Source organism: Budorcas taxicolor, chromosome 16, assembly GCF_023091745.1.
Source record: "Budorcas taxicolor isolate Tak-1 chromosome 16, Takin1.1, whole genome shotgun sequence".
Classification (NCBI taxonomy): Eukaryota; Metazoa; Chordata; class Mammalia; order Artiodactyla; family Bovidae; genus Budorcas; species Budorcas taxicolor.
The window spans coordinates 35,578,469-35,591,510 of NC_068925.1; the positions used below are offsets into that span (position 1 = coordinate 35,578,469).

Here is a 13,042-nt window from a genome sequence, read left to right on the forward strand (position 1 = left end):
AAGTGATCAAACTTAACATCAACAGGAGTGGGACAGCCCAAAATCATGTGCTACCTCATATGACACACTTAGAAGGACACATTATGTATGTACCATTCCTACCAAAAATACTTATCCTAAATATACTTATGTGGTAACAACCAAGCAAATCAAATCCAGGAGTATTTAGCAAAACAACTGACTTGGGCTCTTCTGAATTGTCAACATCGTGGTAAACAAGAATAGGCTAGGGAACTCTCTGAAACTAAAGAGACACAACAACTAAGTGTGATGAGTAAACATTGATTGGATCTTGGATCAAAAAAAAAAAAAGAAGACATTATTGGAACATTTGTGGAATTTTAAATATTAGGTAATAGGACTATAAAAGTGGCACAGTGTTAAAGAATCTGCCTACCAATGCAGGAGATGTGGGTTCAATCCCTGGGTCAGGAAGGTCTTCTGGAGTAGGAAATGGCAACCTGCTTCAATATTCTTGCCAGAGAAGTCCCATGGAGGAAGGAGCCTGGAGGGCTACAGTCCATGGTGGTCACAAAGAGTCAGACACATCTGAGTGACTGAGCATGCACACAATGTTGTGGTTACTGTGTGATAATTTTATTTTATTTAGAAACCTGGTCTCCTTGTTAGAAATGCATACTCAAGATTGAGAGAATTATCTCAATGTCTGTAACATTACTCTCAAATGGTTTACTAAAAATTGCATATGTATATGTATAGCATATATAATATTCTTTCTTGAAATACAGTATTCACTGTACTATTCTTGCAACTTTTTTGTGGACTTCAGATGTTTCAAAATTGGCTAAAAATTGTTATGGCAAATCCCCAATTACTTTAGTATTCAGCTATGTTCTTCCCTATGCCAGATTAAGAATGATTTGGATCCTGTTAGTCAGCCAGGCCTATCTGGTATCCTTTCTGCCGTCTTTCTCAAGTAAACTCACCTTGACCCAATTCTTGGAAAAAATGAAATGTCAACTGAAATAAAAAATGCACAGCGTGAGAGCTGTGAGTTTCATTTGTTCTCACAGACTTATTGAGGACTATAGCCCAGGAGACAGCCTCTCAGATAGCTCTGAGGAAATGCTCCAAAGAGGTAGGGAAGAGGCCAGTATATGTGTGATTTTGGCTAAGGAATATGTGTCATCCAGCATACATTTTGATAGAAGGTTGCTGGTAGTCATGAGGAACAGATACCACAGTTAATGATTTTAGTGCTTTTCCAAAATGGAAAAGCAAGAGTCTTGGAAAATGCAAAAGTCTGGCTTCATAAAAACCTTCTGAAATATGCCTATCTAATGACCTGTTTGCCTGTTTTCCCAGGGCACAAAGTGCCTCATCCTGATCTTCACCTTGAGCTCCTTTCAGGATGTAATGTAGGTCAGGGAATCCATCCTTGTAGAACCAGATGGTGAGTAACACTCCTTCTGTTTACAGAAAAATATATCTCACTTATATTAAAGCCAGCTCAAGAGATCTGTATCAACTATTTCCACATCCAGCACTGGCCACTGAATCTTCCATATGAGTAGCAGGACATCTTCTACCTCAGTCTCAGAGACTCCAAGGTACTTCCGGAAGATTAACATTTGCCTTGTCAATCCTGGGCTTTAATTATAGCCAGATGACCCACAGAGGGTACAATGCCGGTATCATTTTATTTTTGAGTGCAAAACTAATTGTATTGATGAGTTGTGGCCATCTGTTCAGCTTCATTGATTATGCCATCAGATAGCCAGGATCTAAAGAATGAATGTCAATGAATTAACTGTAAAGCACCTGTGTAGGTCATCACCTCATAATAACGGTCTGTTATACTCACACATGAAATAAAGTTCACATTCTCTCTGAAAATATCAAGTAGGTCCCAGATATAAGATTCTTTTAACCAATATGTGTAGACTGTTTTTAGTGACTGTGTTATATCAGTTTGAGAACTTGGAGAAATTTTTTAAAATTATGTTTTCAGACTGTAAATTACTTTAAAAATTTATCTATTATTTAGTGCTCACTATGAAGCAAGCAATGTTCGAGCACTTTCTTTACATTGATTATCTCCTCTAAAAAAAAAAAAATAACTTTTTTTTCCAAAAGTGGAAATATATTTTAAGAGGTTAGTCATCTGTCCAAGGTTACATAGGTAATAGCTGGCAGAGCTGAGTTTTGTCTACCTTATTCAAAATCTTTTTGTCTTAAATATTTCTCTATAATAACAGCAAAGTCATATATATGTGAAAATATAATTTATAAGGATTCTTGTGCTTATCAACACAAACACACGTGCCACATTTTAAATAAAGTTAGCAGATGCCAGGGTTCCCTTTTTCGTAGCTTATAGAACTACCGCTATTTCTTTGAGAAGGTTAGATATTGTTCCTGAACTGAAAGAGAAATGTTGATGATCACATTAAGTTTGGAAAGTAAAATGCATACTATTACTAACAGCAGCTAGAATTCTACTGTAAAAATCTATTAACAATATAATATTTATTCCACCTAAATTCCCTGGACTCACCATTTCAATCATTTGTAGTTGTCTCTCAGTACCATCAAAAGAGGCATAAAACAGATTTTTGCTGTCTGTGTCTCTATATATTCAACTTTTCCCCTGTTATTAGGTGTCAGAAATAGTGCTATGCCTTTGGGCGTAATTCACTTAGAGAAAGCATGCAGGAATTCTGGGGATTTGCCCAAACGTGAGTTTCGATGATTTCTGCCCTCGTTTTTCCTTGCTTGAGAAATAAAGAGTGTAACAGGGCTGCTATCCATGGAACTGAGCTCTGTATGTATGTTATTTCGATTTGAGCCCCTGTAGAGCAGCTAGCTGTTGGTTGTTAAAGACAATACAATGATAGGTCACAAAAGTAAGTCCAGTCATTTCAAGGCTGGTTTCCAAAGACCTTTTCTAGGAGCATATAGGAAACAAGTGGTGAGTTACAGAAGGAACAGTCAAGTTCTCCAGGTAAAATGAGAGAGGAGGAAAGTGAGGTGAGCAGAGTTTCCCCAGAATTCATTACCAAACATAGGTGTGGTCTCCAGACCTTTGGTGGTGTCTCTATTTTTATATTTAGTATAAATTCATTATTTACTTTTCTATTTAGTAAAAAACAAATAATAATAATAAATATGCCCTTCTTCGACTTCCAGGAAATTTCACTCTTCTTCTCCAGTCTTTCCAACAATTTCTTGTCTTCTTCACCTGCCCCACTTTCTCTGGATGTTTTCTAGATGTTCTCTAGATGTTATTTGTTGTTCTTTAGTTGCTCAGTCATGTCTCTTTGCGATCCCATGGACTGCAGCACGCCAGGCTTCCTTGTCCTTCACTGTCTCTTGGAGTTTGCACAGACTCTTGTTCATTGAGTCAGTGATGCCATCCAAACATCTCATATTCTGTTCTCCCCTTCTCCTGCCTTTCAGTCTTTCCCAGCATTAAGGTCTTTGCCAATGAGTCAGCTCTGCACATCAGGTGGCTAAAGTATTGGAGCTTCAGCTTCAGCATCAGTCCTTCCAATGAATATTCAGGACTGATTTCCATTAGGATTGACTGATTTGATCTTCTTGCTGTCTAAGGGACTCTCAAGAGTCTTCTCCAGCACCACAGTTCAAAAGCATCCATTCTTCAGTGCTTCTTCATGATCCAACTCTCACATCTGAATGTGACTATTGGCTAAATCATAGGTTTGACGATACGGACCTTTGTTGGTAAAGTGATGTCTCTGCTTTTTAATACACTGTCTACGTTTGTTATAGCTTTCTTTCAAGAAGCAAGTGTCTTTTAATTTTGTGGCTGCAGTCACCATCCACAGCTATTTTGGAGCCCAAGAAAATAAAATCTGTCACTGTTTCCATTTTTTCCCCATCTTTTTGCCATGCATTGATGGGACCAGATGCTATGATCTTAGCTAGATGTCATGATCTTAGCTAGATGTGATTAGATGTTTTTCATATTAGGCTTTGACCGAGTTCCCATCTCTTAAAAATCTCTCTTGATAATCTTATCTACTTCTAAGACTTCAATAATGGGAAAAAAAACTTTTAAGAATGTGTTTGAAGTAGAAAAAAAAGGAATAGATGATATATTATATATCTGATAGTACTTCTTTTTTGTGCCATAGACACTATTAGTAGTCTGCTGAAGCCAATGGACTCCTTTCATGAATAATGTTTTAAATGCATAAGTTGAAATACATCGGATTCCAAAGGAAACCAGTAACATTAAAATAAATTTATCCAAAATATTTTGTAAAATGTGGTATAGTAATTCCTAATTAAATGTGGTAATTAAATTAATTAAATTTAAAATGTGGTATAGTATACTACATATTCAAGAAATAATAAGATCTGATGAGTCCCATAATTTCAAAGTAGCGATAAATATTAATACTTGGAGATGTCAGTAGTAGTAATAGTACCATGGTATGAAAATTTTTCATGATAGCAGAATCACAGGTCCTTTTAATGTTCCTGTCATTTTTTGCCTATGTCTGTAACAGGGGAATGTTAAGTTTCAGTTAGAGATGAGGGAGAATAAAGATCAAGCTCACAGGTCACCCTAAATTCTATTCATGCATCCAAGATTAAGAATATCTGGTCTAAAGATTTCTGAAAGAAGTTGGGAATCCGTATTGTATGCCTACCAGAAACCATGTGTGTGCTATGAAGAGAGGGGTGGTGCAGGTACAGGTACTCTATATCCGTTGCTGTGTATGTTTGGTTTATCAGGCCTTCTTGACTCTTTTCTTTGTCTTTCTCAGCATGACTTTTATATTGAAGTAAAATTGAAACTACCTAGTACTATTTGTTACATGATGTTCTATTTTTATTTTGTTTATTGGGATTCTTTTTTTGTTTGATTTTAGAATATATTCCTTAGTTGTAGGGGGGACTGAAATTGCTGATTAACTGGAATCATTTCTTCATGCTATGTCTAGCTACTGTTAATATAGATAATTGGACTTTAAGTGTGGATAGAATTAAGATATCCAACTTCAGCATCTTGCCTTCAAAGGCTTTGACCTGGATAAAAATATCCCATCTCCACCTTTTTGACCCTCTGCCACTTTGGCTTCCCAAACACTGCATTCTCCTGGACCTCTCTTCTCTTCCTGACTCTTTTGGTCACTTCTGAATCTTCTCATCTGCTTCACACCCTACTAACCAGAAAAATGTAGGCATTCCTCCTACATTAGATCATGAGCTAGTTTTCGCTTCTTTTTCGCCTTGATAATCTCTCTCAATCATGCTCCTTGTCAGCTTCAATGAATCTTTTACTGATTGTCATCTTCTTTCAATGGTATACAGGTATGCTGTCAGAGTTAGACCCCTAAAATGTACTTGGTCACTCTCAAAAGCATCACAATTAAGTCCAAGGTTCTCTTCTTGGTTCACAACCTCTACAGTGTGATCCCTACAGACGTTTCCATTCTTCTCCACCATGGCAAGCCCCTGCCACAACTCTTCCACCTCACACTCCCCTTGGCCACCCGACTCTCAAGTATCCAAACACACCATGTTTAAAAGTTCCTCCTCCTTCCTAGAATATCTTCCTCTTCCAGCTCACCTGTAAAAATAATTCTATCTTTGCAAACTCAAGTCCCACTTTCTTCAGTTCCAGATGCTCGTAACTTAATTATTTTTTCCTTTCTTCTCATGCTCCAGTGGAACGTTAGATGGTGCATTATCCATCTAATTAATCCTTACTCTTGTTTTGCCACTTCTTAAAGTCTACTTTCTGTTTAAGTCATTACATATGAGACAAGCTCTTTCACTGGATTATAAATTCCAGAGAACTAAAGAGTTTTGTTGTAGTCCTTTCTGTGTTGTGTACAGTGAGTGATTTGCTTTTGCTGCTCCTAAGGGCTCCAAAAAATTTTAAATTCACTTGTGGGTAGTGGTTGGGTGATTGAACCCTAAAGTTGTGGATGTCTGCAAGACATATAGCTAAACCTTATTTGGGCTTGATATTCATCAAATACAGACATTTTACTATGAGTATTGTTTTTGTTTCCAAAAGTGGCTAAATGGAACGAGTCTTTATATTAAGAGACACAGTTAACAGTTTTATTGAGAAGTTTTGGATTCTATATTGGAAGCTGAAATTCATTCTATTTCTCGAGCCCTAATTATGTATCCAAACTCTAAGGATACCTAGCTTTGAACAGAAAAGATCTTTGTTCTGGAAGGGCTTACAGATATCTTCATAAGAGTTTGGAGCTTCCCATCAAGAGTTGCAGGAGAATTTATGTTTCTTAAACTGGAAAAAAAAATTGTTCGTCCCTTTATTGAAATGTTATTTGTCACCTGGGCTAACTCAGAAGTGAAACCACACAGTGCCAAGGGAAGCCACAGCGTACACGTTGTCAAGAAATGAGGAAGTAGTGATATAAAAAGAGAAGGCACGTTTATTCGGATAATACTGGTTGTAGTTTAGTCTCTGGAAGCCCATTCTGCCGTGGTTGTAGTGCTCAGTTGTGGGTGACTCTTTGTGATCCCATGGACTGTAGCCCACCAGTCTCCTCTGTCCATGGAATTTTCCAAGCAAGAACACTGTAGTAGGTTGCCATATCCTTCTCCAGGGGATCTTCCCTACCCAGGGATCGAACTCGATCTTCTACATCGGCAAGCAGATTCTTTACCACTGAGCCACCAGGGAAGCCCCTGCAGTTTATTTAGGGCTTGGTTATTGCTATTATTTTATACATTCCCTATCTCCAACTTTAACAAATCCCTGCAACAGGCAAGTTTTAAAATTTCCTTCTTAGTATCATTTTATGTCTTAGGCTGTGAACCTCTGTCTTACAGAGGTTCTAAGCAATAGTAATAGCATTTACTATTTGTATTTTCTGGTAGTAATAAACCTAACAACGTTTTTGTTTCTGAACTAGTTCTATTATATGTTCAACATTATACTAGAAACTAGAGATATGCAAAATTAATTTATGGTCTTAAGTAGCTCACAGAAGTAGTATCTTTTTAAAAAATAGCATTACTGTAAGGGGAAAAAAATATTACTAGAGGAAGATGCTTGTGTAGGATACTCTGGATTTTTTCTCAAGGCTAGTTGGACACTAGACGTTAGGGATATATACCATGATTTTCTGAAATATGAGTGCTAACTGGGGAGAAGCAGAGCATAAACTCAGAACATAGTAGATTAGTATAGGGGAAATATTAAAATCCTTTGATGAAAAATGTAAATTATGAGGAACATGTACTTTCAGAAAGAGTAAAGAATATTTTTCAGATGTCTCTGTATGTATGTGTAAAGATCTGTGGCTTCAAATTTGACTAGATTTTGTTTGTTTGTTTTTCAAAATCTTTTCTAAGAATTGCCCTGGTGGAAAATATTCCTGAAGGCCTTAACTATTCAGAAAATGCACCATTTCACTTATCACTTTTCCAAGGCTGGATGAATTTACTCAGCATGGCCAAAAAGTCTGTTGACATAGTATCTTCCCATTGGGATCTCAACCACAGTCATCCATCAGCATGTCAGGTAAGCTACATCCCCTAATGTGTGTGATGATTTGACTTTTGTGCATTTTATACCCTGCAATATTCTTGCTTCCACTCCTCAAGTTCAAGTTCATTTTTTCTATCTATACCCATAGTTTGTGTTCCTTATTACATTTATATATATGTGCCATTGTTAATCAACGGTTGCTCAGTTTCTACTAGAATGCCAGGTTTTCAGGGACAAAATCACACCTCATCCTTTAAAAGAAGAGGCTCTTTATGCTGTATCGGACAACCTCAGGGATGTCTTCCCATTGTGGTGTCTGTTGATGGCACACTGCAGAATTCTACTTTGCACAACCTGCATGTTTTCAGTTGTAATTCTGTAACTGCTTGCTTAGACATTTATTTGGTTCATTGGTTTCTTAATTTGTCTTTGTGGCACAGAGCCAACTTTTTAAATAGTGGAATCACACTTTCCGGTATAGCTGTATATTCTTGACTGTCGTATTTGTGTGAATAGGAGAAAGAAGTTTACTAGTTACAGGAACAACCTTTAAAAAACTGACTAAATGATTGAAATGATTTCTGAATGAAATGCTATCCTGGAGATATGAAAATAATCCAGGTAATTGTTCATGTGTTTTCCTTTTGTCAGTACAACCTTGATAGCACTGAGCTATCAAGTGTATGACCTTTGGCTTAAATTTAAATTAGTCATGAGTCCACACGTGTATGTGCTAAGCTGATTCAGTCATGTCCAAATCTTTGCGATCCTATGGACTGTAGCCCGTCAGTTTCCTCTGTCCATGGGATTCTCCAAATAACGATAGTCAGGTGGGTTGCCATGCCCTCCTCCAAGGGATCTTCCCAATCCAGGGATCGAACCCTCACCTCATATGTCTCCTGCACTGGCAGCTGTGTTCTTTAACACTAGCCCCACCTGAGAAGCCCCATGAGTCCACAGCAGTTTTGAAAGCCAGCCTGACACATCACCAGTTTTCCGAACTTGGAGAACAGGGAATGTTTGTAGATTGGGACCTAGTTGTGCTTCCCAGGAGTACTTTCCTAATCTACTGTTCTCAGAAACTCATTGCTCCACCCCCTATGCTTTTCTTTCTTTTTCATAAGAAAATAAGTCTGTGTTTGCTTCAGACTTATTTTCTTAGTTGACTTTCTGCCAGTAGAAATCTAAGCCCAAGAGACCTCTTTTTATTTTAAACCATCAATGTCCCTTTTTAAGTAGTTCAAAATGGAACAGCCCCTTAAAAACTTTCTATGTATTCAGTGATAATCCACTCTATTAGCAAAAAGCTAATAACTCACAGGTGGGTCTTTTTCTACCGCGGATGGTGAGTCAAGATTCTTCAGAACCTCACTCTTCTCACTTCCAGGAGTCCTTTTGTCTGAGACGGTCTGTCACCTCCCACTTTTAATCCATCAGAGGACTCAATGTGCACTGTTAGAGCCACAACTTTGATTTGCTCTTTACCCTGCAGCCATTTCTGACTTTGAGAATGTTTTACTAAACTGAGAGACTGTCCTAGATTTTCTGCATTTCTCTCAAAGTTCTGCATGAAAACGAACTAATTCCTTCTTATCATGTACCACCAAAGCTTTGATAACCTGCCTGAACAATCACGTTAGCCGGAGATCCCAACCCATTCATCACATTTTCTGTCTCCTGCTTTACAGCAGGCAGTAGCTTTGTCAAACTTTCTACCATTACTTTCTCAAGGACTCGAAAACAATTTCTTTCCTGTTCTTCCAGCCTTGAGTAACAGAATGAGATTCCAATCCATCTCACCACCCAGTCCCATAGCCAATGCCACATGCTGTAAATTTTCCCAGCAGTAAGTAGTCTGTTTAATTTTCTATGGTGGTTTCACAAACAACTCCAAAACTTACTCATTATTATTTCCTATGATTCTGTGAGTTGGCTGACAGTTCTTTGGCTCCAGTAGTGCTGGCTGGGATTACTTATACAGTTGTGTGGAGGTAGGAGGGTAGCTGAGCCTGGCCTGACCGAGGGCCAGACAGGCTCATTCTCTACATATGGACACTCATCATTCAGTAATCTAAACCAAGGTTTTTATAGGGCAGTTGGATCCCGGGAAAGTGCAAATGAAAACTATAAGACCTCTTAATGCTTGGGCTCCCAGAACTTTACTACATTCTCTTAGTCTAAAACAGTCACATGGCCAGGGAAGGACAAGAGACTCCAGGAGGAGTATGCATGTACAGGAATGGGAGGAACTGTTGGCAGCCAAATTCCCAGGTGGTTTGTATTCTTGCAAACCTTGGAAAAGAGCTGAACTACATCATTCCAACCTCTTGTTCTGTGAGCCCAGCAAACCCTTTCAGTGTTCAGACTCTGGGAGAAGATGGATCATTAGAGAATGTCATGGCCTTTCTGCGTCATGGCCCGTAAAGTTACATTATGGTTAGTATTCAGTACTGCTCACAGGGCAGTGATGAAATGGATGAGTGAGACTCCCAATCTGTTTTGCTTACCAGTGCCTAGCATGGTGCTTGATGCATACTAAGTGTTCAGTAAATATTTGTTAAGTAGTAAATATTAAGTAAGGGCTTCCGCAGTGGCTCAGTGGTAAAGAACCCACCTGCCAATGCAAACATGGGTTTGATCCCTAGATCCAAAAGATCCCCTGAAGAAGAAAATGGCAACCCACTCCAGTATTCTTGCCTGGAGAATTCCATGGACAGAGGAGCCAGGCCAGCTGCAGTCCATGAGGTCTCAAAGAGTCAGACACGACAGAGCGACTAGAGAACAACAGTAACAACAACCTGGTTATTATTGAGCTCACCCAGCAAACCTCTGGGAAGAGACCCTGGGTGTGAACTGGTATCTTCCAGTGGAGTCACTCTACTCCCGCCAGAGATGCCTTTTGACTGCCTCTCATTCCCCCAACAGCCCCAGGCTCCTTTACAGTTTAACATCAACTGGTTTTCTGCAGAGTTTTGAGCTAATTTCACTTTTCCCCTGTACAAGGAGAAGGCTGCATTTGCAGACATGAGGAATAGAGGGGCTTTACCTGCTTTGGAAATTAAATGGATTCAAGCAGAATGTGAGACTGATTGCATAAACAGCTCTCCCTACTCCTGCCTGCTCCTGGCCCTGAGTACCGTGCCCTGTGAGAGGGGGTGAACAGGAGAAAGGGGGGAGGTTGACAGCAGCGTTCACAGGGTTCCTACTATAGATGCATGCAGCAGTGAGCAGTAGCTGGAAGTGAGATCTTAGTTCCCTGACCAAGAATGGATCCCTGGTCACCCAGGTATAAACCAGAATTCCTGTCCACTGGACCACAAAGGCCAGCAGCTAGGGCCTAAATCCCCAGTGCTTACCTGTCTTGAAAAGAAAATTCTGACAAGGAGGTGGAAGGAAAAAGAGAAAATCAGAGTACAACACAGAAGGAATCGTGGGCAAACTCTGGAAGAGAGTTGCACCTTTGAAAAAAAAACTTTTTTTAGGTGATTTGATTTTTTTTTCTTTCTTTTTTTTAATATAAATGTATTTATTTTAATTGGAGGTTAATTACTTTACAATATTGTATTGGTTTTGCCATACATCAACATGAATCCACCACAGGTATACACGTGTTCCCAATCCTGAACCCCTTTCCCTCTTGCCTCCCCGTACCATCCCTCTGGCTCATCCCAGTGCACCAGCCCCAAGCATCCTGTATCATGCATCAAACCTGGACTGGCGGTTCATTTCATATATGATATTATACATGTTTCAATGCCATTCTCCCAAATCATCCCACCCTCTCCCTCTCCCACAGAGTCCAAAAGACTGTTGTATACATCTGTGTCTCTTTCGCTGTCTCACATACAGGGTTATCGTTACCATCTTTCTAAATTCCATATATATGCATTAGTATACTGTATTGGTGTTTTTCTTTCTGGCTTACTTCATTCTGTATAATCGGCTCCAGTTTCATCCACCTCATTAGAACTGATTCAAATGTATTCTTTTTAATGGCTGAGTAATACCCCATTGTGTATAAGTACCACAGCTTTCTTATCCATTCATCTGCTGATGGACATCTAGGTTGCTTCCGTGTCCTGGCTATTATAAACAGTGCTGCGATGAACATTGGGGTACACGTGTCTCTTTCAATTCTGGTTTCCTCGGTGTGTATGCCCAGCAGTGGGATTGCTGGGTCATAAGGCAGTTCTATTTCCAGTTTTTTAAGGACTCTCCACACTGTTCTCCATAGTGGCTCTACTAATTTGCATTCCCACCAAGAGTGTAAGAGAGTTCCCTTTTCTCCGCACCCTCTCCAGCATTTATTGCTTGTAGACTTTTGGATCGCAGCCATTCTGACTGACGTGAAGTGGTACCTCATTGTGGTTTTGATTTGCATTTCTCTGATAATGAGTGATGTTGAGCATCTTTTCATGTGTTTGTTAGCCATCTGTATGTCTTCTTTGGGGAAATGTTTATTTAGTTCTTTGGCCCATTTTTTGATTGGGTCGTTTATTTTTCTGGAGTTGAGCTGCATAAGTTGCTTGTATATTTTTGAGATTAGTTGTTTGTCAGTTGCTTCATTTGCTATTATTTTCTCCCATTCTGAAGGCTGTCTTTTTACCTTGCTTATATTTTCCTTTGTTGTGCAGAATCTTTTAAGTTTAATTAGGTCCCATTTGTTTATTTTTGCTTTTATTTCCAATATTCTGGGAGGTGGATCATAGAGGATCCTGCTGTGATTTATGTCGGAGAATGTTTTGCCTATGTTCTCCTCTAGGAGTTTTATACTTTCTGGTTTTACATTTAGATCTTTAATCCATTTTGAGTTTATTTTTGTGTATGGTGTTAGAAAGTGTTCTAGTTTCATTCTTTTACAGGTGGTTGACTAGTTTTCCCAGCACCACTTGTTAAAGAGATTGTCTTTTCTCCATTGTATATTCTTGCCTCCTTTGTCAAAGATAAGCTGTCCATATGTGTGTGGATTTATCTCTGGGCTTTCTATCTTGTTCCACTGGTCTATATTTCTGTCTTTGTGCCAGTACCATACTGTCTTGATGACTGTGGCTTTGTAGTAGAGCCTGAAGTCAGGCAGGTTGATTCCTCCAGTTCCATTCTTCTTTCTCAAGATTTCTTTGTAAGGGGGCACTTTGTCTTTGTCTGCCCTCCCTGGATCTTTGTCCACCCTCTGGCCATCATCTTGTTTTACGCCTCTGATTAATTTGTCTTGTGACCACCCCCTCCCCAGATGTGCATGTACCCCTCTGCCAAGTTGGAGTCCAGCTCAAGGTGTCTGGGAGGGAAAATTGCAAGATGTATGGCCTGATGGCCGTCCCCTGCCTTTTGACCCCCGAGAAGTCCTTCTGTACATGTATAGTATCTCCCTTGCCCCAAGGACAAAAAAATATACCATGTCCTGATCCTTTTCTTAAACAGAGTTTAGTGCCTCTTTGTGGCTGCCATGACTGTTATCTTCAGGCATCCACAGGAGACAAAGCCTGGCTATTTACCCTGTTTCTGTTGTTATTTCTGTTTTGGGGAATAAACAGGAGGGTGATCGTAAATGCCTAACCTGGAACCCACCTATCTCTTGTC

The 13,042-nt window shown here is 39.3% G+C and overlaps 1 protein-coding gene across 1 annotated transcript in view; it reads left to right on the forward strand.

Annotated features, from left to right (window-relative positions):
• The window catches only part of PLD5 (phospholipase D family member 5), a 397,759-nt gene that overhangs the window by 236,193 nt on the left and 148,524 nt on the right, over positions 1-13,042 (forward strand). The window contains exon 3 of the mRNA XM_052654058.1: positions 7,330-7,498. Within this exon, the coding sequence (XP_052510018.1) occupies positions 7,330-7,498 (169 nt within the window). The remainder of the gene's footprint in view (positions 1-7,329; positions 7,499-13,042) is intronic.